Raw genomic sequence first — 26,682 nt, 5'->3', positions numbered from 1 at the left:
TTAGGTAAGGAAGTAAACAGATAATCCAGTGCTTACTCTTTAGTCAAATATGAAGAAATGTAACAATCTCATATTCTAAACATGGATACAGTTGTCATTAAGTACCTCCAATGATATGTATATTTTGTCAATATTCTAAGTAATGTATTCTAACTCCCAAGAGTTCTCAATGCCAGAAATTTCACTGAATTCAAGAACATTTCCCAAAGCTTTAAGGAGATTTTTTTTTTTTTTACCTTACAAATTAGAAGCTTTATTTCCTTGATGAACGGGAAATGACAGTTCAATGTGAGAATGTCTTGAAATAGACTTCAGTGCCAGCTACATTCTCACTTAATCCTGACCTTTAAGAATCAATTACTAAAAGTACTTCTCTTTCATCTGATAACATTTTTCCCATGTTTTAGAGAATAACTTCGAATCATTAACAATAATACACATAAATGTATAAAATTCATACATAAATGTATAAAAATTATGATTTTCAGAGAAAGAGTCATCAGAAAAAAACTTTCGATTTTAATAGGTCTCCCAATATCAGAAAAATTAACAGCTGCCTCTGGGATCACAAAAGGCACAGACAGGAAACAGTGCTTTCAAGTGTGAACAAAGAACTAACGATTTAGTGACTAAGCAGTTAACCTGACCCAAACATGTGGAAATGGGGAATTTTTAACTGAGGAGCACTGATATTTAGAGAAACTTCAGAAAGATGAAAGTGTATCTCTTGAACTCACCAGGTGTACTTGTTGAAGAGGCCTTGGAAGTTACAGGCTCTGAATCTTCCTAAAGATACAGAAATACGTATTAATAATATCACATCTACTAGAAGCCTGTTGCATGTATTTGGTGTTTTATACTTCCTGCCATTTCCCACTTTTCTCTTCATCGGTCTTTTCTCCCTTCTATTCTAGCTCAGACTTCGTTTTGAGCCTAGCACCCCCCTCGCTGCTCCCCACAGATCCTTTCCCCTGTGTTCTCATTGAGAACCACACTAGCCCAAGTTATTAAGCCAGATGTAGCAGATTTGAGGAACGGTATCAAAACAGGCCAAATGCAGCAGGAAAGCAATTACACTGTTTGTTAAACATTAATATATAAAACAGATAAAGCAGAGTTTGCCCTGCTGAACTAGAAAGAGGGGCACGAAGGTTACACTCTTAGGGCCCAGCTAATAATAACAGGGCTCCTAGGGGACACATTTTAAAACCATTGATTTGGTCTAATTACTTCATTTCAAATGCAAGGAAACTTTGAATTTAGAAAACCTTGTAAAAAAGGTCATTCACTCATTCTATGATAGGCTTAAGATACAGAATTAAACTCTACATGTTGGAATTTCAGTGTTTCTCCCCCCACTCCACACATTCAACCCATTTTAATAAGAATGCCATTAAAAATTTATAAGTAATGCTCCAACAGGCCATTTTTCTAATCTCTGAAGAGTTAAAAATAAGCAATTGTTAGCTGAAATAAATTACGTTGAAACTAATCTTTGACACAATTTCCTTAACGAGCTATGTGTGAACTTCACATTTTCAGGTGTAGTAAACTATTTTTATTAACTTACATTTTTGTCTTCTTTTTGTTCTGTTTCTATTGTTGATCCCTTTTCAGCAATTCTTCTCCTAGAAAAAAGGTAAATCAGATTAAAAAAAAAAATCAGGTAACTCTTAGTTTAAAACTACTCCAAAAGGGAAGAACTGTATCTTTATAGTTAGCACAAAATTAACAAAATCTCCTCAATTCTGGACATGTCCACATAACTTCTCACTCACCTCCTGGCCAGCAGGGCACTCATTTCCTCCATTAAACCACTACCCCCTAAAGGAAGGGGTCCATTTCCACGACCCGTATCTGTTTTAGATGAGGCCGAATTCACACCAATGGTGTTCCCTCCGCCTGGGAATGAGGCATCCTCCATCTTAATGAGAATATACATACACAATAAACTCCGATGTGGGACAATTCTATGCTTATTAATATACTACATTTGAAACAGAAGGATACATCAGCATTAATTTCAATAAAAATATCTAAATATTACTTTAAAAATCTTGAGAACCAATGGAGTGACTTCACCTATCAATGGAAGCTTTATCAAAGCTGACATCACCAATAATGGGATAAAATGATACCACTGTCTCCCTGTGTAATACATTGAAAAGGACATATTACTCTGGTGGTAAAAAATGCCCAGTCTGAATTTAATCTTAGAGAAATATCTGCTAAGCCAAACTGAAGGATGACCCATAAAATAATTATTGTTGTCTTCAAAAATGTCAATATCATGAAGAGAAGTTTGAGGAATTGTTAGATTAAAGTAAATTAAAGAAACATTACAACTAAATGTAATGGGTAGTCTTGGACTAGAAAAAAAACTGCCATAAAAATGTTATTGGACAATAGATAAAATTTGAATAGGTTTCTAGGTTATAATATTGTATCAATTAAATTTCCTGAGTTTGATCATTATACTGTGGTCATGTAGATGGATGTTGTTCTTATAAAATACACACTTAAGTATTTAGGGAACTAGGGATAATGTTTCTGATTTACTCTCAATTCAGACAAAAAGAGTGTGTTTATGTAGAAGGAAACATACACAAATAATAATAAAGCAAATACGGTAAAATGTTAAATGATGAATCTGTGTGATAGGTTTACAGGAAACTATATTATCCTTGCAACTTCTCTGTGAGTTTAAATTATTTCAAATTTTTAATCAGTCAAGTTATTAACATAGGGTTCATAAAATTAGAACACAATAAATTCAGTATTTTAGATACTGAGACAGATATGACATACATAAAAAGATACAAGTGACTTGGAAATGCATTTACCCGTGACACTTTCCTAAGTTTTGCTCCAGCAATTGCAGCTGCGAGTCCAGTTAAAGGGCGATTGTCTTCAGTCATGGATCCCGAAAAAAATCCAGATGCAGGGAGAGGGGGAGCAGGAGGTGGTGGAGGAGGGGGGGGTACTTGATTAGGAAGAGGTGGTGGAGGAGGCGGAGGTGGAGGCCCTGAGGATGGAAGTGGAGGGGGTGGAGGGGGTCCTGGGGGAGGAGGGAGCACAGCTGAAGCCTGCGCAGGACCTGGTGGGAGTGGAGGAGGGGGTGGAGGTGCAGGTGGTCCCAAGACAATGCCTGAGAGAAAGAAATGTTAAATAAGACCATCAACGATAGAGCTGACTGATACTACCTTAGAAGGAGAGGCACCTAGAATAGCCATGCTAAATTAAATTGACTCAAATGTTTATTAAAAATCAGAGTTCAACTTATCATCATGTTTAAAATCCAGAGCAGTATCAAAAAATACTAAAATTTAAGGCCAAAGTGAAAATTACTTAATGTTAGTTTTATTAACAGAACTTTGTAATAGATCATCTAATTCAATTTTTTCATGGGTATCTGGTAAATAAACAAAATAAATGCTTATAAAATATTGAGAAGGAGGGGGCATCCCTGAAAAGACAAAGTAACGAATAGGTCGGCAGTTAGTGCCATTTGAAATAAAAGACCCAAAATAATCTGGGTAAACCATAAGAGTTGAGGCAGTAAGTTCTAAAACAGTGGCTGAATTGAGAACATGCAAGGGTGGGTTCCTGGCTTCAATATCTCAAAAATATTCCACATTTAAATCCAACGTGTAAAGAGAGTTGAGAATCACTGAAGTGAAGGAATCTACTAGAACAAAGTAAAACCTCAAATTTACTATCAGGAACAATTAGGAGACAGAATTTGAAGTGCAGAGGTTTTTGGTTTTTTTTTTTTTAAAGACTAGAAGACAGGGGATAGGAGAGAAATGTCCAAATCTTATAAAATCACAAAGGGAGTGGACAAGAACAAGAATCAGGAGACTGACCCAGTAGGTCTACCCCCCTCCCTTAAGGCTTAAAGAGGTGTTTTAGGACAAACAAAATGCTATTTGCACACTGGGTGGTAAGGTGTTTTTGCAACTGCTAACTTTGAACAGTTACACAAGCTGAAGGCATAAACTGCTGGAAGGAGAATATAGAGTAATGGGCTGTCAATCTTCCACAGATCATCAGAGCTCAGAGGACACAGGAGGCAGGCCGTTTGACCTTGTCAGCCTAACTGTGCCTCTCCTGTCCTGCATTACAGTGATACTGAACTGCACATACTAGAACTGTGATTCAATGTTTAAGTAAATTCAGTAAGTCAACATGAAAAATATACACTCACAGCCCTTAAGAACTAAGATTTTTTTTTAAAGAGAAGTATTTAAATACAGACCATAACACTGTCTTTGTAAGAACAAATTTGTTGTCATGTTCCTTCCTGTTAATTCTTGCTAAATCCTTTTAAACAAGGGAGGGGTTGCTAAGCTCTTCTTCTTTACTTATAGAACCAGGTCCTTCTCTATTTACAAATAATCCACACTTAGAAGATTACATCCTCCCTCCTCTGTTACCATGAAGGCAAAGTTCAGGCATGGGGGCTGAGGGGATAACTGTAGAGGATGCTCTGCTCTCCCAACTATCCCTTCAGCCTTCTACATCTTATAATTTTGGACCATGGAACCCTCTAGGGCACAAATCAAATCTGCCATCTCTCTACCCCTTGTGCAAAGTTGGGCTGGGCTGCTGCTCCCAGGGTTATGGGGGGCACCCATCCCTGAAAAGTCTAATATGGGAAGCCCAATATGTACAGGAGAGGCCCAAATGAAATAGGGTCCAAGAGCAAAAGTGTTCCAGAGGAGAGCCTGGGATGATATACCTAATGACTATAGCTGGGCACTAAATATTGTCTCCGTGCTTCCCAGAAATTAAAGGAAGAAAAGTTCGACTATACATTTAATGTACAGATTAACGTGTCAAGTAATGGTCTCCTAGTGAAATTGAAAAGAAATGTACGGAGGCCCTTACCTAGTGGAAAACACCTCCAACCACAACACCGCAGAGACATCAAAACCTAGTTAACGTGGAAATTGCTCATATTGATCTTCCAAATGCAGTTAATCCAAACAAAAAAAATCCACTTTCAAAAACTTTTTCAAAACCATCCTCATTCTCCTAGGCAATTATGGTTGTTGATGTATAATATTTTCAAGTGACTAGTCGTTAGTAGCGATAAATGTAAGCCTTACCCTGTGGGGCTGGAGTCTCGGCCGGCTGAGAGGCTGCCTGCAAGCCTGGCTCAGAAGCAGAGGAGTCTCCCAGCACAGAGTTTAGAGGAGTCTCCACAGAGGCAGGGGCAGCTGCAGAGGGAGAAGGGAGAACACTAGGCTTGGATGAGGGAGTTGAGGCAACAGGGGTGCTTGGAGGAGGAGAAGCTTGAGATCCACAGTGTGAGAGTGGTGTGAGGGAAGGCAGCGGAGGCGGCGGCGGCGGCGCTGCTGGCCCTGAGGTAGGCGGTGGGGACACTGGGTATGTGACAGAGTCAAGCAGCCCATTGGGTGCTGTTGGTGATGGAGGCATTTGGGGCACAGGAGAAGAGACACAAACAGGGAGGACGGGCCTTGGACCAGTAGCTTTGCCTGGGGGGCTGCTAATCATTACTGGAGGAGATGGAGGGAGGGGTGAAAAATTGGAAGCAGACCAGGCACAGGGCTTCGTAGCTGGAGGCTGAGAAGAGGGTGTGTTCACAGGAGAAGAAGGTCGAGAGTTTTTGTTCAGAGGACGAGGAACTGTAGCATAGTGGGGAAGAACAGGGTGGAAGGCTGAACCTAAAGATGTTGCAAAACGTGTCGCGGAGTGTCGAAGTGGTGGTGTAGGGGGTGTGGAAGTAGGTGGCAAAGCGGTCACTACAGCGTAATCAGGAGTGGCATCTGACACTGGAGCTGAGATGACTTTAGCGTATGATGGAGGAGGTGCTGAAGGAGGCTGGCAACTGGCATACTCAGGAAGTGGAGCATTATACAGGGAGCTGTCGGAAGATGGAGCTGGACAGAGGTGGAAAGCAGCGGCGAAAGACAGGATAAAAAAGGAGAGAGAAAAAGGGAGCTAGTAAAGCCACAAAACCAGCATTCAGACAAAATGTACAAATGTAGACTACAGTTAGTACCAGAGAATTAAGCATATGTGCAAATAACTAATTTCAACCAAGAAGGTTTTAACTTATAAATACATTGAGATCCAAAAGAGGTAAGTTTTCTTTTCATCTAATAAACAGATTGATAAATTAAGTTGATTAGCTTGTTCTTTACCAGACAAAGACAGTAGTCTTAATTTTCATTATTTAGGCCGCAAAAAAGAAATCACTATTACATGAAAAAGACTACAAAGAATGTTCAGTTGTTTTTTTAAACAACAAACAGTGAAATTAGCAAAAAGTTTACTCTGAAGGGCTAGAAACCCCCAAATTCAATGCTTATTTGTGGAAGTTTTGTTGGCCATAACAGCAGAAAATAATTAGGCAATCAAAACCAAATGAATTAACTCAAACAGCAAACCAATAAACCAATATTTAATCAACTCACACTAAGACTTTAGTTATAGGCCATATGGAATAAAAATAATTCTTAAATCCTATAATAAATGTTAATTTTAATGAATGTCAAAATACCCCAAACTTTTAGTCATATCTTAACACTTATGTCTTTCAATAAAATTCCATCAGATTTAGTAATTTTCACTTATTTTTCACAATACTAGAAAATATTTAAATTATTAGTCAGTTTTAGAGAGGATTTTTTTTTGCCCACTTTTTAAAATTCCTCCTTCAAAAACTTTAGAATACAATCAAGCAGAATTTTTGGAATGCTGCAGTTTTCGAGACAATTTAAGCAATCTCAAAAGGGAAATACATTCCAAACTCATCCAATATAAAAAATTTCTCATAAAAACACACTTACACTTTATAGCCAATTTATGGGAAGTTAGAAGAATTAGAATGCCAGAATAAAAATTTCCAAGAGCTTTCTTTAAGTCTCCAAGCAATAAAAGCAATACAGAGAGGAATAAAAAGAAAATGTTCAAGTAGCAACTGCTGCATATTTTTTCTAATTTCAAATCATACTGCTTAATCCCAGGCATCTCGAATGTGAAATAGTCTTCCCAATATACAACTACACAAAACGCCATCCGCCATCCAAGCTCAGACATCAGGAACACAGAGTAATTTGTCCACTTCTTACCGGCATTTGATATTCTTCGTTCTCGCTCCCATTCCAACTGCTCCCTTTCCAGCTGCTCTTGTCGCTCTCTTTCTTGCCTTTCTCGGTCCAGTCTCTCCAGTCTCTCACGCTCCAGTCTCTCGCGCTCCAGGCGATCCTGACGTTCCCTTTCTTGTCTCTCTCTCTCCAGCTGCTCCTGTTCGAGTCGCTCCCTCTCCAGCCTTTCCCTTTCTAACCTCTCCCTCTCCAATCTCTCCCTTTCCATTCTTTCTCTCTCCAGCCTTTCCCGCTCCAGCTCCTTTTGTCGTTGCTGTTCTTGTAGTTGCCTGAAATTAAGAAATTAAAAATACACAACTATGGCTACTTGTCATTAAATACCTATTCCTTTCACAATGATCCTATGTGAACCTTATTTCTGATTCAAATACAAAGCAGTGTAGAAGGTGCTATCAACATCTCTCCTCCCACATGAAGAAAGATTAGTTAGACAGAGATGACTTACGTTTCATACAAATGAAAATAATTTCTCTTATTAGGACCACTGTGGGCTGCTTCACCACATTACACTAATGCCTCACTTTATTCTGTACTTTTCATGAATAAAGTGTTGCAAACAAATGAAGTTTCCAAGTAACTGAACATACCACTTTAATGACCAAGACATTACTTGAATCATTTAATGAAAAAATTTCTAAATTGTAATTACCTTCCTAAAACATAACATCAAATTTTCATAGTAACAAATTATACTTTGTCATATTAGAAAATACAATGGCTAGTCACAGCAATAGCTCAAAAGTTTGGTGAATGAGAAAGAGTTAAGTGAGAAGAAGAGAAACTTAAAATCACATTAAGCCTTATATCCAGAAGTCACTATAATTAACATTTTGGCATTCATACTTTCAGACTTTTCCTTATGTAAAAATATGCATATAAACTTTAAAAACCAAATGAAATAGAGTATTTCCCTACCACTCTGAAATCTGTTTTCTTCTCTCCCACTTGATATATTGTAAAAGGTATTCTAAGGTACTAAGTACAGTTTTGCACCTTTACTTTTCATGACTGTTTAGGAATCCAGAGTTTAAGAGGTCTCTCCTAGTATAAGTTAGGCTAATAGTATTACTAATACTACAACAAATATTTATCTTCATTTATCTTTGAACTCTTTTCTAACTGCTTCTTAAGTATCACCACTAACACACAGATTTGTGAGATGAAAAGATAAACATCAAGATTTTTGATACATGGTCCCAAATTATCTTCAGGGATAGCTGTGCCAATTAACACTTCCCAGCAGCCCAATAGTATATGAGAATGTCCACTTTCCTTTCTCCTCACTGACACTGAATACCATCATTGTTTTTAATCTTTGCTAATATGACTGTTATCACATAATAATCTGCATTTCTCTGATTACTTCTGAGGCTAAGTACTTTGTAGTTTGCTTACTCATTTTTGTATTAGTATTGACTGCACATGTTCTTTGATCAGTTTTCTCTTGGGATAGTGAATATCCCATATTCATTTGAAAGAGTTTTTTCTATATTAAAGATAATAACCCTTTGTTACACATATCGGACATACACACTTTAATTTTTATTATGGTTTTTTATGTCTTTGATTTATTAAGTTTTATTTTGTAACATGGCTTTTAATTTTTATGCAGAAAATCTAGTAACATTATTCCTTTAAGTAATGTGCCTTTGCTTTCCTTCTTAGGCAGCCCTGTCTCACAAGAGGATTATATAATTACTTACTTTTCATGCTTTTATTTTTCACAATAAAATCCTTAGTTCATATGAAATTCATCTTGGGTTTGACATGTGAAGTAATGATCTACATCACAGCACCTTTTATTGAATAGTTTACAGCCCTAATTTAAGATGGAAGCTTTACATGTGTTGACTGTTACCGAGCTTCCAGAATGTTTTGGAGGATAGATCTATTTGTTTGGCATGGCACCAGTTATCTTGATACCTTGATAAATTTACCCTTTCTGCCAAGACCAATCCTATTAATAGTTTATTAAATCTGAAGATCAACTAGAAAAACATTCGTATCTTTTTGTCTCCTTATTTAAGAAAGTACAGAATATCTCAATATTTGCTCATAACTCAATTAAAAATCTTTACCTGTAGGACTTCAAACACTGACTAAGAAATCTCTGTGATTATATCAAAACTTGCAGAAGCCTACTGTATGTGGTTCTAGAATAAGTTGATTTTTGCCTTCCATGCATAACATAACAGAGCTGAAAAATGTCTCCAAATATCTACCTGGACTTTGATTATTTTGCTGTAAACATTAACTCTTCGTAAAATTAAAAAAAAGTATACTCCTCTTACACATAATATATTTCATAGCATTGTGGGTAAGATGAAAATACTGACAACTAAATAATAAAATCAGATTTTTAGGATATAGTACTGACTTTATTATGCTATTTGATAAATTACTAGCTGCCAAAGTTTGTGAGGGATAACAATATCACTATAGGAAGGAGGGCAAGAAATGAGGTATATTCAGAAGAATATTTTTAATAACAAACTAGACATAAAGTTGTTATTTTTGAATAACTTACATCTAATGAATAAACTTAGCTAGGGCTTATATTACATTCAAAACACAGAACAGGCAGCAAAAAGTAAGAGAATTTTAAATGTAATACTCTAAGCAATCTATTGGGTCCAGAAGACAAAAGATATACCCATATTATTTTAATCAGAATATATCTGAAAACAGAAGCTATGGGAAAGTAACTCTGGAGTAATGAAGCTGCACCAGATCTATAATAAAAAGATCCAGTTTATTAGGTCCATTTACTTTTCTGTGTCATCTCTTTTCATTTTATCTTATCAAAATAATACAAGCACATAGTTTTTAAAGTTTGTAACAAAAAACAGCAGTTCATTGCTCCAGCCATCTCACCCCAGTTTCTAGCATACTAGAGATAATTACTGTCAATACTTTTGACTGTTTCAACTTCATATATGTCAACTGACTTACAAGAAGACGTCTCTTGTAACTCCCTTACCACACACAGGCTTTTCCAAATATAGTCATGGGAGAACACTGGTTTCTGGTTAAATCAGTATTTAGAGTTTACGTTATTAATGTGATAATGCAAATAGTGTTCATAGCTGAACAAGTATTCTAAGCCTACATTTCATTTCTTATCCACGTTCTTAGTGCCCCCCCCACCCAAGTTAATGGCTGCTTCTCTAAACCATATAACACTCTTTAATATAAAAAGTAAGTTTAAGGCATAAAGTAAAGTGTATCTGAAAGAATAATTAAATAATGGCATGACTTAAAAAAAGAGTGTTCCACATGTCATAATAGTCTAGGGTTTTCAGTCTATAAGAGAGCACCTACTCATGCAGGAAAAGAGCATACAATGAATGCCATGTTCACTGATAGGTGATTGAAGTAGGCAGTTCACACAGCTGCAGGAGATTCTGCTGACTATATTATTTTCTTGATTTGAAAGTACGAAAGATGCAAGAAAGGGAAGTGTTCAAAGACTCCAATTTTTAGCCTGCTCACTGAAAAGAAGCACATCTAAACATATTTCCCAAAGTTGTGTGTCAAACAGAAAACCCAAGGCTTACAAATCTTTAGTGGAATGAGTAATTCCCACCTAAATTGGGTGGTATATTTAAATCTTCCGACTTTCATGTTTTGACTTCTAAAGCAAGACATTTGTATATCTTTTTAGGGGAACAGTTTCCAAATTTATAAACTCTGCTTTTCTTAGAAATATCACTGCCAACTCACATACTGGAAATGCACATGACTTTTTCCCCTAGAGTTCTGTCTACAAATGACTGTTTTCATTTGAAGACTTTTTCAAAGTACAAGGGCCCTAATTCTGAAGTATGGAAGAAATCTGGAAGACTAACTTTTAAGTTAGGATAGGCATTTTACAATAATTTGAAAGTTTGAGAAAAAAAATTTTTAGAAAAAATCGTGCAAAAGACTAATCTTACAGCCACCAGGAGCATTTTTAAAATATCAGAAATAATTCTTCCCACCACAAATACCTACTTCTCCCCTAAAAAATTATCCCCAAATGTAAAGAGATGCACAAAGCACTGAAAAGCAATGAAATTAATATCTCTTTTATACATTCAAACACATATTTAGTTGATGTTAACTCAAAGACTTATTTTTCTTAGAGCAAGCAAAATCTATATAACAATTTTAAAACACATTTCATTCAGCCTTATGTATAACAAACTGTGCCAGGTGAAGAGTGATTTAAATTTTGACATAATGAAGGAGGAAGGCAGACAAGGAAAAATATTCTGTGATAATAATATTTAGTAACACTTTAATGGTACTGACATTTGTCAGAAAATAAGACTGCATCAATAAAATGTGGGTGAAATACTTCTCTATTAGTCAACAAATGAAAAATGGATAGAACTATACAAGATAATTAAGTTTTAATATTATCAAGCTCCTGAGACAGGAGACAATACTTACAAGAGAAGGCGGTCAACTCTTGGTCCATCTTGCCTCTGAAGGCTAACTGAAGGGCTGTACACTTTCATTGTTCCAACTCCCCGCTTCTGTGCTAGGGTTATTACTCCCCTTTTATAACTTACAGGTAGTAGTGGTGATTTGCAAACTATTTATAGATATTAACTAAATTAAGTTCCCTGTTGAGACTAACACAGGACTGACTCATGTTTCTTAGAATATGTTTTTTCATCACAGTCAGCCAAGGAAGCCAAATTAATAATATGAGTAGGAATCAAAAACTGATATTAATAAATAACACACAACATATGAATAGAAAACTAAACCATACTATCATCATGTTACTATAGCAAAGGTACTGGACTAACAAGATTTAACATCTAAAGTAAATGTTCGTTTTATTAACTCAATTTTACCCTCCTTAAAAATGAAAAAAATTAAACTATAAAATATATATATATAGCTTAAAAAGTCAAATAGTATCAGAAAATTTATAGCAAAACACTAATCCTCTTTCCAATCCTCACCACTTCTGATTCCTCTCACCAGAAGCAACTGCTTTCAACACTTCGGTATTTATCTCATGTTTCTAAATACAGTAATTTGTTTAGAACTAATACTTCTTAGTTTTCAGATTTATAAGTTATCTACTGACTTCCTACTACAAAATGATTTAACTCTTACACCCCTAACCCCTCAAAACCTTTCCTTCCTCATTCTCCCAATAATACCATGGATGTACTTTGGATGTATCAGCATTCACTTAACTTACTCATGGCTGACCACATTTACTTTTTAGAGCAATTCCTTTCTTACTGTGTTGTTAAAAATGGCTACTTTTTTATATTTGATTCTTTTTCTTGATACCTACCCATATTTCACCCCACATGCTCCATCAGAACTGTAAACCCTCTCAAAATGGTGAAACATATCAGCTGATCCATTTTTTGGTTTATTTTGTTTTTCCCTCAGAAACTCTGGTCCATCCTGCCTCTGAAGGTTAATTGTAAGACCACACATTTTCATCGCTCCAACTCCCCCACTTCTGTGCTAGGGTTATTATTCCCCTTTTATAACTTTTTATAACTTCTAGAACTGCTAGGTCCTGAGGTTTTGCTTTCCTCATAGTCATCCTGGGAATTCTTTCATCTCTTTCCTAAGTTGGATTCCTTGTTTCCTGGCTCCTCCTATGGTTTCATCATTCGTGGTTTACTCTCATTTTAATAGAATACATCTTCTAGTAGCTTCCTAGGAAATTGTGCAGAGAGAGAAGTTTTAGACTGGAAGTTTAGACTGGAAATAATTTCTCAGGAATTTGAAGCTCTCCCTACTTTTAAAATCTCCTATTATAGTATTCTAGAATTCCACAATGATATGCCTTGGTGGTAGGTCTTTTTTTATGTTATTCCTACTTACTAGGCTGCACACTTGGTGAGTCTTTTCAATCTAAACCAGGGGAACCTGGCAAACTACAGTCCAAGGCCTAAATCTGGCTATACTGATCATTTCCATATTGTTTATGGCAAAGCTACAAAGGAAGAGTTGAACAAATGCCGATAAAGAACTTGTGGCACACAAAGTCTAAAATATTTACCATCTGGCCCTTTTCAGAAGAAGTTTGCAGATGTCTGATCATGATCAAGTAACTGAGTTCCAGGAAATGTTCTTATATTATTTATTTGCAGAGTACATTTCTTCACATTTTTGTTATTTTTCCTCCCTTAACCTCCTATTATTTGCTTGTTGGACCTCCTAATCTGATCTTCATATACTATCTCCTTTACAACTATTTTCAGGGCAATTTCCTAACCCTTATTTCTCAAACCTATTATTAAAATTAACACTGTTTAAAAAAAAAATTCTAAGTACATTTTCTTACAGTCTGAATGATTCTTTTTAAGTAACTACAAATGTTTACTTTATGAATGAAATATATTTTCTTAGTTTTCTGAAGATATTATAGTGTATTTTTAGGTTTTCTTCTACTCCCTGTTATTACATCTATTTCCTCCAATTTCAACTTTTTCTGGCTGTTTTGACCTGTCTTCATGTTATAGAAGTTGTCCTTAAAGGTCTGATGATCCTTGGCTGTCCATTCATATTTATATGTGGTACTAAAGTTGATCAGAAGCCCTTAAATAAATGAGTTTCACTGGGAGGACCTCGAGTATCAACATTTTTGTCTTTTTCTCTTGGCCAAGCTTTTTCCCAAGTAAGACTTGTCAGGTTTCTTACCTGAGTCCTACAGGTCTGGCTGCCAAGGTCTGGGAACTGAGCAGGAGAAAGGGATCAACTTGGCTAACTTTCACTAATTGCTCTTTTTAATGTGGCATTTCACCCACACCCTCACAGCAGTGTCTCCTATACCTCGGTCTAGATCAGGACTCAGAAAACTTACCATAAAGGGCCAGATAGTATCTTAGTGCACATTCTTTTTTCTTTAAAAACAAAACAAAAACAAAAAACTCTCCAAAAATGTAAAAGCCATTCTTAGCTGTTAGTTATGCAAAAACAGGCTACAGGGCTGGACCTGGCCAGTGAGCTGTAGTTTGCTGACCCCTAGCCTAGACTGCTGTGCTGTCCAAAATGGTAGCTAATAGCCATATGCTGCAACTGAGCACTTAAAATGCTCCTAGTCTGATCTGGGATGTGCTCTAAACATAAAAACACATACCAGATTTTTCAGACCTAATATGAAAAAAAGGAGTGTAAAACAGCTCTAAAATTCTGTATGAATTACCTACTGAAATATCTTAGATATACAGAATTAAATATATTATTAAGATTAATCTCACTCGTTTCTTTTATTAAATTTTTTAAAAAATGTAGTCACTAGAAGACTTTAAAATGACATCTGGTTTGCATTATATTTCCAATGAGCTGCACTGGTATAGAACATGTCTAAACGAGAATAAATCTCTAGTCTCCTGCTTGGGTGTTGTGTAGAAAATCTGGATATCTAAACACTTCTAATAGACTTTTTCCTTTGCTTTGCTCTTCCTTCTCATGAAGGTTGGTAATTCTTGGCATTCCTTGGCTTGTAGAAGCATCACTATAATCTCTGCCGCCATGTTCACATGCTGTTCTCCTTGTGTCTCCATATGGTCATCTGGCTTCTGTAACTTTCTCTTTTTCTTTTAAGGACATCAATCAGACTGGGTGGGGGGGGGGTCCCACTCTACTTCAGTATGACCTCATTTTAACTAACAAGTCTTATTTCCAAATAAGGTCACATTTGGAGGTAGTGAAGATTAGGATATATCTTTCCTGGGGGACACAATTCAATCTCTAGTATCACTCATCAATAAAATTTTAGCAACCAGACAGTAGATGGTCATTTCTTATCCTCACATTGTGTAACTGATGTCCCTAAAGTGCAACTGATGTTCCTCAAAGTGCAACTGATTTTCCCAAACAAATCAGATTCTCAATATGTTAAACTTTTAAGTAATTCCTTTCCTTTTTGTAACTACAGTCAGAAGCCAAGAAAAATAACTTTAGGAATAAGAATTTTTGCCTATTGATTAAAATAACCCATTTATGATTTACAGTTCTGAAGAAAACCCTATGGAGTTTATTATGCACACCATACATATATATGCATACATATACCAGAGGAGCACATCACTCATGTCATTCTCCTTCTACCCTGTTCTATTATTAGCTCACCAAATACAAATCATTTGCCAGTCTTTAAAAATCAATTAATGATATATTAGGTATAATAATATAACAAAAATGTAACATCATTTATTATAATTTAAACTTTATACTGAAAACAGAACTACTAAAATATTACAGGTGACTATTACAATGCAAATGAATATTCTTTTTCACTACATTTTCTAGTAATGGCACAAAAAGAGCCAGTTATATAGCCAAAGTAATGACACAATTATTCAACTTATGAAATAAAAGTTGTCCTTGAGGGTATCTTATACTTCCAGGAAAAAAAATCAGGCACAAGAAGATTTATTTTTATATAAATAAGTGCATGAGATAAATTTTGAAAATATAATTTTTACTGGGAATCAAACTTCCTACTAGAGCATGCTGTACATCCCTCTGCCATTGTGTCTTCTAGTCTACAAAATTAGATCCAGCCATGCAGAGCTGCTGTCTGAGATAAAGTGAAGGCCAGCACTAAGTGTCTATATAAAATTTAGTGGCTATTTTGGAGTTTTGTAGTATCTTTTTCCAACTATCTTTTAACCATAAGCAAAAATAGATCGTTTGGGAGGTAGGTCAAAGGAAATTGGCATGTACCTTTCTTGTAACTTGAAAATACTAAATTGTTAAAAAGCAAGAAGTCTTTTTATTATATGACAAATTCAGGAAAACAATATTCAAAAGCAATTTCATTTAACTGCACTATCAGTCCTGGAGGCGGCAAGAGGGGCAGTGCTCATGTCACATGGTTGGTTTGCACTCCCTTAGTCCTTACATACATACATACATACATACATACATACATACATACATACATACACAGACACACATTCATTCATTCATTCATAACAGAGGTACTGGGGATTGAATCCAGGACCATATGCATGTTAAGTATGCGCTCTACCACTTGAGCCATACCCTCCCCGCCGAGGTAATTAAGATTTGATTGACTGATTGATTGATTGATGCCCTTACACACAGACTCTTTCTGCCTGGAATGCTTTTCTACTGTATGACTACAAACTCTACTTCACTTCCTCATCAAGGCACAGCTCAAAGAGCACCACCCCAGGAACGCCTCCCACCATCTCCCAAATAGCACAGACAGAAAAGCCCAGACAGCATGGAAAGAGTGTGTATTATCTTATTTAATGGTCCCAACAACCTTATAAATTCATATTTTCTGCCTCTTAGGCCCCAACACCTACATATAAATGAATTTAGTACCAAGAACTTCTTGGCTTTTTATTCGAAACTTTATTCGGGTCTCTATGCTAAGCAGCCTATAATATTCCCTGCAGAGGTAAGGCTCGTATACAAAATAAACAACAAACAATAAAATACAAAAGGGCCTGTGATTAAGTTATAGGAGTTCAAAAAAGAAAGCCATTCCAAAAGCTGGAAAAGAGTCTACACAAAAATAACAACACAGAAAGACTGAGAAGGGCCTTTCAGAAGAGGTAAATGCTACCCAGAGAAGCACAGAGGAAGAAACAAGTATGCTGTACAGACAGTCCTAAGAGAGGAAAGAAATACACGAGGTGGGCTCTTAAATATCAGAGTTAAACTGGATGTGATGATTGTTGGCCACTGGGAATGTGAGCAGAGAAGTGACAAGACAGGAGTACTTACTCAAGTTGGTAGATTTGAACAGTCAAACTGTCTCCCCCAACTCCAAGATTCTACTGAAACTCCAGAAAAATAATAAAAATGTGTATAAACAAACCCATTACAAAGTAGAAAACTGTGCAGAGTGGTCTTCAGTAGACCAAATTTGTCATTAAATTTCTGGAAGACAGTAAGGGCAGGCAGGAGTTATATGTCTAGAATTCTTTCCCAGTTCCTATGGAAAAGTACATCCAATTATCTATTCAACATCTCTACTTGGAAGTCCAATGAGCGTCTTAATATCTTCAAAATTCATCTCTGATCTGCCCCAACAAAACCTGCTACTCACAGCCTTGCTCATCTCAGTTAATGGCAAGTCCATCCTTTCTATGGCTCAGGTAAAAAACCCAACTCCTCCCATTCTCTCACCCCCTCACATACAATCCACCAGGAATGTTAAGAATCTACATTCTCACCACTTCCATAACCTGGTGGAAGCTACCATTACTTCCTGCCCAGTTTACTTCAATGGCCTCTTATCTAGTGTTCTTGCTGGGTTGTTATCACAACCCTGTACCTACTTCAATTCGTGTTTCTCTATGGTTTGGTCTTAATAGAGCAGCCGGACTAATTCTGTTAAAATGTTAAGCCAGATCATTCCTATCAAAATCATCCAATGGTTTCTCATTTCTCTCAAAACAAAAGCTAAAATCCTTCACAATCGTCTGCAAGGTCCTGCATGACCCGACTCACTCCCTCCAAACTCCCCCACTACTCTTGTTCTCTCTGCTCCAGCCTCTGTGGCCTTCTTGTTCTTCCCTTCACACACGCACACAATCCTACTTTCAGGCTTTGTGCTGCCTGCACCCTCTGCAGCACTGCACTTACCCGGACACCCACTAAGGCTGTTTGCTTCTTTTCATCTCAGTAAGATCTACTCTGATCAACCTATTTGAAAGTATAACCAGCACTTCCCCTTGCCCCTCTGTACCATATACTCCCTTCACTCAGCTGTATCTTTCCCCACAGCACTTACCACCTTCTACTACCCTATGTCACGTTCACTCTATTCTCTGATTAGGGTGAGGCTTTTTGTCCGCCACTCCCCACCCTGATATAGTGTAAGCACTTAGAACAAAGCACTTAGCCTGGAACATAACTTAATTGAAGACTGGAGGCATCCGAAGTCCAGAATACATACTGAGAATGGCTGAAGCAGACAAGAGAAGAATTAACAGACACACACACTGTCTGAAGAGAACGCACCTGTCACCCCTCTGCTTCCTTCCTAACGAATGGAATGGCTTAACCATAGAAGACTGTTCTCTAAACAAACTGAAAACGCTGAGTCAGGTGAATTAGGGCATCTGGGGGAAATGAAAGTAGCTCAGCTTTGTGGGGCTGAGGCCTGTCTGCTCCCTGCTCTTGCACCCGAAAGGAGAGCCTGTCAGTCTGTATGCCCAGCCACCTGCATAGACCTCCCTGGCAGCCCTAGGTCTGGGAATAATGCTGTCCGTAGACACCCAAACCCCATGGTGGAAGAGCAAACCCAAGCTAAGTATTGACATCATTCAAACTCTTTTTTTTAGAAACAAAGGAGACCACTGAAGATTACCAGATATTTGTGTAAAATCAGTAAGGCAAACAACACCACTCTACAGAAAGGAGATAATTCAAGCAAAGGAAGAGGAACAAGAGAGACTTAAGAAATCATGAATTTAGAACAGGCTGTTTTGGAAAAGTAATAATAACCCCCCTACTAAAAGCTCTTGGAGAATAAAATTAAATTATAGAAGATCTACTACTGTGCTGTCCAATTAGGTGGCCATGAACCATATGTGGCTCTTGTACACTCATAATGTGGCTAGTCTGAATAGAAACGTGCTGTAAGTGTAAAATACATACTGAACTTTGAAGACTCAGTATGAAAAGTAGAATGTACAATATCTTAACAATTTTTATGCTTATTTCATGTTGAAATGATAATATTTGATATAATGGGTTAAATAAAATGTACTATTAAAATTAATGTCACCTGCTTTTTATTTTTGCTAATATGGCTTCTAGAAAAATTTTAATTAAATATGTAGCTTATATTTCTACTGGATAGTGCTGGTCTAGAATATATGATTTTAAAATACCATCAAGAATACAGAACAAAGAAAGAGGCAGAAAATGAGAAAAGGAAATAACTCAGAAGGCCCAGCATTTGACCAGTAGGATCCCCAAAAGAGAATAGAGAAAATAGAGACAAAGAAATGGGTAAAGAAATAAAATTTAAAAAAAATTTTTAAGAGTTGTGAATAACTTCAAATGGAAAACAGTCCACTAAGTATTGAGCTTAATAAATGGGGGGGGGCCCTCAAACCAAAAACATGACTAGTCATATCTTTGAAAACTCAGACTGTCATGGTTAATAAGAAGGTTTAAAAAGATTCTAGGAAGGTGGGGAAACGATCACCTACTAACATAAAGACAAAGATTTAATGGCAGTAATACAAAGACTGCAAATGTATAAACCTTGAAAATGGTATGCCTGCCAAAACTAGATAGTAGATGGAAGAAAGGGACAGGGAGGAGAGCAGAACTACTGCATTCCTCTCACAGAGTGACAAGTTAAGAGATATTGCCCAAGATTAAGACACAGGTTCAGTTTGAAAGAGAAATCAAAAAAAGAACCAAAAACAATAACTACTCGTAATTGGCAGGGGAAGTAAAGAATTCTTCTAGTAGTCAATAGCTAATATCTGTAATACCATTAATCAAGAAACAGAAATATAAACATACTATATATTATTATGGAAGAACTCATCAAAAGTCCTAAGAGTCGAAATGGGTAAAAGCAATTAAATCTGGTGATTAATATGAGAGGAAGGCATACCTGTGTAGCAGATTACCCTTCCCCATTTTAGGCCTTCTTGTATTGTTTGTGCAAAGAGTTTAAGAAAAATTAATCTGGCAGTAATAACGTAGGAATAGCTGAAAGGGATCTAGGTTGAAGACAGAAAAACTAGAAAACTACAGCAGCATATCAAAGAATAAATGCTGGAGAAAGTTACTAGTAATGAGAATGTCAGAACAGTAAATCCAACAGGATTTCAGAGACAGAAATAACAAAATGTACTTGAATAGACATTGTGAATGAAGATAATTATACAATTTCTAAGCTGAAAACTTGGGAGAAATATTAAAGAGAAGAAGGAATGTACATTAAGAATGAAATCATAAGGGTTTAAACTGAGGCTCCAAATGGAGGAGCTCTACAGTAGAAATCCCCATTGTTGTGATCTTCTGAAATAGCATGCAGGTTTTCACACATAAGGGCACACACGTGTGCATGGACGCACAATCATACACACATATCTGAAGGGTGGGGGTGGGGGCACTGGATGGAAGAGGGCAGTGGTTCACTACTTCTACCAAATTCTCAAAAAGACCCATGTCACTACTCCATTTAGGTGGAAATATGGGTCTGGATCTCCACTGGACGATAGGGAGCTGTAGATTTGGAAGCCATCAGCATAAAAGTTAAAAGAAAACTGCAATATTCAACCAAACCATCAATTTTTCAAAGGTTATACTGTGTACAGAAAGAAAAAACAAAGATAGCTAAGTGCAAAGCCTTATATAAGAAAAAGAAGAGGTAAAGAAAAGGACAGAAATGGAAAAGAGTTGGCAAAAAGAAGACACTCCGAAGTACCAAAAGGAAGAAAGAGAAGTGGCTCATGTGGACTAAGAGAAGAAATTTAAACAAGAATAAGTCAATGATGGAAGCAGCATGTCCAATAGGTTTGTTGAAAGACACAAAGCGGATTTCACAAGATTAAAAAGGAAATGGGTAGAGAGAAAGAAAAGGAATGAAGATGAAATTAATACTGAGAAGAAATTTGGTTGGTATCTTTTGGCAGAACAAAGAAGAGTCTGTGCATGACTATATGGACAGAAAATAATTTTAAAATTCATACCAATTTTTCAGAAGTTTAGGTTTCACTCTTCAAAGGACTGAGTTAAAGTCTTCAACTAAACAAATAAGTAATATAAACAACATCCCCAATTTTCAAACCCTTAAGTATCTACTCACATACAAACAGAAAACCTCAAGTCCAGATGCACACTGCTAGGGGCTAGTACTTTGAAATAAGAAAGAATATACATGAGGTATAGAGTTTTCATAACAATTACTAAAAATTCATTCGATACTCATTTCCAACTAAACTTGCATGCTGCAAGTTCTTGACAACCTTCTGTGACCCTTAACAAGCCAGCAGTACCCAGAAGATGGTTTGTTCCTATCCTGTATTGTCCTGGGCTCCAGCAACCATCTCCAGGATTACTTGCTTATCCACTCTCTATCACCAGAGATTATCTATTATGTTCAGGGTTTTCTCCTGGTTCTTTCTAGTTTTCTGCAAATGTGTTACTCTCAATGAAACTATGATCGTTTTTCATTAATTACTTCTCTGTGTGTGTCTATGTGTGAGAAAGAGAGAGAGACAGTATCATTACAATTTCTAACTCTTACAGTTATTCTACTATGTTTAAAACTTTAAATATGGAACTGAAATTATTATATCCTTCAAACTTTCCTTATTTCTACAGAAACTTTATTTATATATGTTACAGCATCACTCTAAAGAGAAGATAGATTTTCACCAAATTTGGAGGCTATTTCTGGAGTGATCTGAGTATATAAACTGTGGCAAGAACAAAATTCATTTTGGGAGATCCTGGAGGGCATTCCTCAAGAGCTAAGTAGTTATACAGCAAAGGAGCCAACACAGAACCATAGCAAGAGATTCTTTTCACCATCTATCAGGGAAACATGACACATATATTAAGACAAGATCAAGAATATGAAGAATGCTTCAAATGTGAGATCCAAGTCGAAGGTGACAAGAAAAAATGCTGACTTGCCACGGAGCAAATGCCTCTTAATTGGAAAATTCCATCTATACGAAGGTTATAAACCAGAACAAAACAAGGGTGACCTACTAGTGACAAAAAGCAACATCAACATCTCTAAAAAGTTTTCATTTGTTTAAAATGGGATACCTAGTTTGACCAGCTCAATTTTAGTTACTGAATGTGCCTGAATTTTATAAAATTATTTTATTACAAAGTAGCTTATAATTTAGAGACTCTTTGCTAATTTAGAAAAAACTACCCCCTGAGGCTGTATTATAATTTCAATTGTCTTTCTAAACTGCACTGAAATAACGAAGACAATGTTACTGATTTCATTCAACCAGCAGTTTAAGCATAAGCAAAATGCTTTTGTATTCCATTACTACATCTTGTTCAATGTTCAATGCCTTACACAAACAGCCAACACTATTTCAACCTTCTAGTTAAATTAGTCATGTGAAAGCCATAATTATCACAGATTAATTTATAACTGCTACCAAAATAAGACTCCTTGAAGTATAAAGACACTTTGTATGCTGTTAAGTACATTTAAAGTATTTTAAATTTACATCAGTATGATTTTTACCAAAAAGGCAGATATGAAATTTTATAACATCTTTTATCCAGCCTATCAAGAATCTGCTTGCTTAGTAATGGTGATTTCAAATCTTTTTTTTTAGGCGGGGGGAAGGGAAGAGTAGGTTTGTTTGTTTGTTTGTTTATTTTTAATGGAGGCACTGGGGATTGAACCCAGGACCTAGTGCATGCTAAGCACGCGCTCCACCACTTGAGCTATACCCTCCCCCGCCTCCAAATCTTAATATAACAATGAAAGTTCAGACGTTCAAATGGCTGATGAGGCAAAATCTACTTTCAGTATTAGATGTTCAGAGTGGTCTTCTGCAGTAGAAAGAGAAAGTACAAACAATAATTTGTGAGTTTACCTTCTTTGAATTTCCAATTCTTCTTGTGATGGGCCATTCTGGACTTGGGCAGGTAGTTGTGAATTTTGTCTAGGCAATGTTGGCCCTAAAAAGGGAAGGAAACATTGTAGATGAACATCATCCTTATACTAAGCTGGATAGAGGAGATAAAATCATGAGAATAACATAAAACCATCACATATTTACAAATGTATCTTCTTTTTATTTAGCAAAATAAAATATAAGCTTTATATAACACACAGCAAATGAAAGACTGCAACATAATACTGTCATTACCTCCAGAAGGTTTACTTGAAACAAATGGAAAACATCAACAATAAAGGAAAAATAAACATTTATATATGAAGAGCTTGAGTAAAACAAGTGTTCAATGAGCATCTGAATAGGCACCTAAGCTTGACATTTTCTAAGACAATGAGACATTCTCTTTGGGGTACTTATTCATGATGTGGAAAGGGAAAACTTAAATGAAAAATCAGAATTCAAAAACTCACCTAAATAGAACACTGGAAATGAAAAACAGGAGAGAGAGAGCATGAGAACCTTATTACTAGACTGATGCATTTATCAAATTTGCCCACTTTAAGTTGCCATTCTTATTTAATGGCCTGGCATTTCTAGTACTGGTGAAAATAAACATTTGCTAAACTTCCATATATAATTAACTTACTTATCTGAATTTTTAAGGTAACAGAGGTAATCGTAATAACTTTTCATTTGGGGTAAAACAAAACAAAACAAAACAAAAAAACCTGCATTCAAACCAACATGATTCTGTCATGAGAAACTAATGACCATCCATTCCCACATATCATATACAATGCAGACCCATTTTTAGCATTATAAAGAAGGCCACTAAATTATGGGACATCTTAATGTCATTGGATATAAAAATTATGTGTATTAAAATGACATAAATAAAAGAATGGACCTAATATACAATGCCTACAGTTACAACAGAATGATCTTGAAATCTAATCCACTAAACAAGAGAATAAAGAAACAGTAGTTATCTTCCACTCTTGCAGAGAAATATATGAGCATGATATACTGTACATATTTGTGAATTCTAGTGTGCCAGCAAAGGCCCCTACCAGATGTTATGAAAGTGTTTTGTAGACCACTAATATAAAAACAGTTAATAAATAAATGCTTCTGTGTGCTAAAGCAAATTCTTGTAATCTATGAATTAACAGCACAAAGTATCTATTTTATACTAGCGGAGTAGACTTTACCACCAGAAGGACAAGTCTCATTAGAATACAATACTTGTATATCCCAAGTGTAGAAAACCAAATAATTTGAGCTGAACTTACCTACTAATTTTTTTCTCAGCTCTTTACACTTTTTTTAAAATTAATCATTTAACGTATCCTCTAAAGACAAATTAAATGACAACTGCAGTGATATATTTCATTAGATTTCCTGAAAGAGCCTATTTTTAGAGCCACATATAGAAAATATAAAAATATATTAATTCTATGTAATCAAGTAACAGCAACAACAACAACAAAAAAACCCCAAAAAGCTTTTAAAATTAAAAATGCACTTAAATGTCTGCATAAATAAAATACATAACTTGTCTAATAAACAGACTGGAATGCTTTCTTTCAGAAATTAACATAATGATGTAAAAATAGACTGTCATATTAAGCCATACACTAATGTTTAGTACTTTCCTTGTCTCTTCTGGAAAAAGGGCACATACAAGGTGGAAGGGTAAGTTTGAGAAAATATAAATGGGAGACTTATTTTCCAAAGTTATATTTATCCAAAAATATTAAATGTAAGCATTTAGCATGGGCAACTCACAAGACCATCACATTTGTGTATTTAACTTAAAACCTCACACTGCTCAGATAATTAAACAGGTGACTGTCAGTAGGTTAGATTTGTCTGGCATCTATCTCAAAGAATTCAATCCTATTAACTTATATCTATAGCGGGCATGATAGTCCAATGATAATATTAACAGATTACATTATCCAGTTAAAATCTATTGATGTTAAGTTTTAACTCAAACACATAAATTCAAGAGAAAGATGTCAAAATTTCACTCAATTCTATTGATTTTATTTAAAGGTTTTTTTAAAAAAGAAAAAACAAACCAATTTGATATAACTCACAACAAAATCTGAATGAAAGGTCTATTTTAGCAATTTACAAAAAACTATTCTGGATTTTTTTTAAGTTAAAAGTTTATTCTGCAAACTAGTTTTAAAAGGAGCTTTTTAAAAATGTGGGCAGTATTTCTGGCTGACACTACTAATTATAAAAATAATTTACTACAAGGAAGATCCTTTTAAAATGGGAAGAATTTTGATCCAAGAACAACTGAAGAACTCTCCAAATTCTTTTCTACACGGTTCTTGGTGATAACAGCCTGTTTGTGTTTCCACAGACCTTCTTTAAATCGGAGGCAGAAAAGAAGCCTTTCCCCTTGGCATTTCCTCATATTTATATTTAACGTGGTTACTTTGTTTCTTCTTTATCAATATCATCAACTCACAATAAAAAGCACACTGAAATTCATGTGCATTTAAAAATATATATATATAAATATACTGTGAGTATTAAAGAGCTCTAGATAAATTATGAACTTCAGGTACACAATTACATTCTTCCTTCTCGTCAAACATTCTACTGGGTTATACGATTGGTAAATTATACCAAAGGCACTATACACAACATGAAGTAGCAATTAAGATTAGGCAAGGCTGTCAGCTGCCACTGTATTTTCTTGAATATAACTATTAGTTCCTTCACATAGGTCACATGCCTATATGAGTATCTGTGTTTTCACAGAATGCAAAAAAAAAAAAAAAAGGTTATTCCTAATCAGTGGGCAAGTGACAGTATTTTATGAGCACCATAGGGTGGTTAAAAGTTCTTTTGGAGGGAAAAGGAGAGGAGACAAGTGAACCTGCTTTGTTCCCACTAGAGCATCATAAAGAACAGCAGCTATACGAAGGTTAGTTCTCTCTGTTTTATTACCACAGCCAAAGACAATGGTTGGTCTTAACTTGTCCTGGCTAGAATTCATGTAGCAAAGTATGTAAATTACTGTCTCTAATAAAGAAAATGTGTCAGTGTCACTGATATGATATTTTATAAATGATGGAAATCAGAGGAGAATGTCTCTCTAAACCAGGAATGAATGGCATTTCAGTCTTGACTTCAATACTGAGTTTTGGCTAACGCACATTTCGCTTATTGTCACATTTTAATTTTCACAGATCTAGTTTCACACTTAGCCACAGACTATTTAAAAACACAGGACTAGAAGACAAATAGGTGTTATTATACACAATACAATCAAGTTTAAACTTAGCAATGTGGTAATTATACTGTTTGTACACAGTTAAATCAATTAAAGGTAATAATGGGGGATATCTACTTTTTAACACATATTTTTACAACTTAAAAAATTCACCTTTATGAAGGCCAAATCAATCTTTTCTCTGCAATTGGGTAAACTCTACTATTCTGTATGTGGAACTCCATTTATTAAGTAGCAAAGTATAGAACATCAAGTAGGTTTTCAAAAAGGGCTAAAAAGAGTCCTAATAACGCAAACATGAATAACCACTCATGGCTAGTTCAAAAGATGGCCTGGAAGAACCTCTAGGAGGAGGTAGAAAAATCAGAAATAAAAATTACTACTTAACTCTTAACATGCAATGATTAACTGAGGAATCTGAGTGGGGAGTTTATAAAGAGCCCAACAAGAGGCTCACTGCTGTAACTGTCACCTGGAGCGACCATAAAATAAAAGCTCAGGTGGTTAAGAAATACATCAGAATTTCCATTTTTGGAAATCTGTAACATATGCTTCTTTGCCTAAACCAGCAAGTACATGAATCTTATAACAATTCTGTTTTAGGTAAAAAAAACATTGCTAGTAATACTGAAGAATCATATAAAAATTCCGAATCAATAGATAACGTACATAAAGCGCTGAACTGTTTATATAAAATTTTAGTAATATG

The 26,682-nt window shown here is 35.7% G+C and overlaps 1 protein-coding gene across 6 annotated transcripts in view; it reads right to left on the bottom strand.

Annotated features, from left to right (window-relative positions):
* ENAH (ENAH actin regulator) overlaps positions 1–26,682 on the bottom strand; it is a 129,228-nt gene that overhangs the window by 15,380 nt on the left and 87,166 nt on the right. For 3 of the 6 annotated variants that reach the window (XM_072948657.1, XM_072948659.1, XM_072948660.1), the window contains 7 exons: positions 22,694–22,778; positions 7,101–7,405; positions 5,112–5,906; positions 2,844–3,148; positions 1,779–1,924; positions 1,571–1,628; positions 738–786 (listed from right to left, as the gene is read on the bottom strand). In XM_072948657.1, the coding sequence (XP_072804758.1) occupies positions 738–786; positions 1,571–1,628; positions 1,779–1,924; positions 2,844–3,148; positions 5,112–5,906; positions 7,101–7,405; positions 22,694–22,778 (1,743 nt within the window). The remainder of the gene's footprint in view (positions 1–737; positions 787–1,570; positions 1,629–1,778; positions 1,925–2,843; positions 3,149–5,111; positions 5,907–7,100; positions 7,406–22,693; positions 22,779–26,682) is intronic. The other 3 variants (XM_072948661.1, XM_072948662.1, XM_072948663.1) reach the window with 2 other exon arrangements.

This window comes from Vicugna pacos, chromosome 23, assembly GCF_048564905.1.
Source record: "Vicugna pacos chromosome 23, VicPac4, whole genome shotgun sequence".
Classification (NCBI taxonomy): Eukaryota; Metazoa; Chordata; class Mammalia; order Artiodactyla; family Camelidae; genus Vicugna; species Vicugna pacos.
This window is presented reverse-complemented; position numbering and strand designations above follow the sequence as displayed.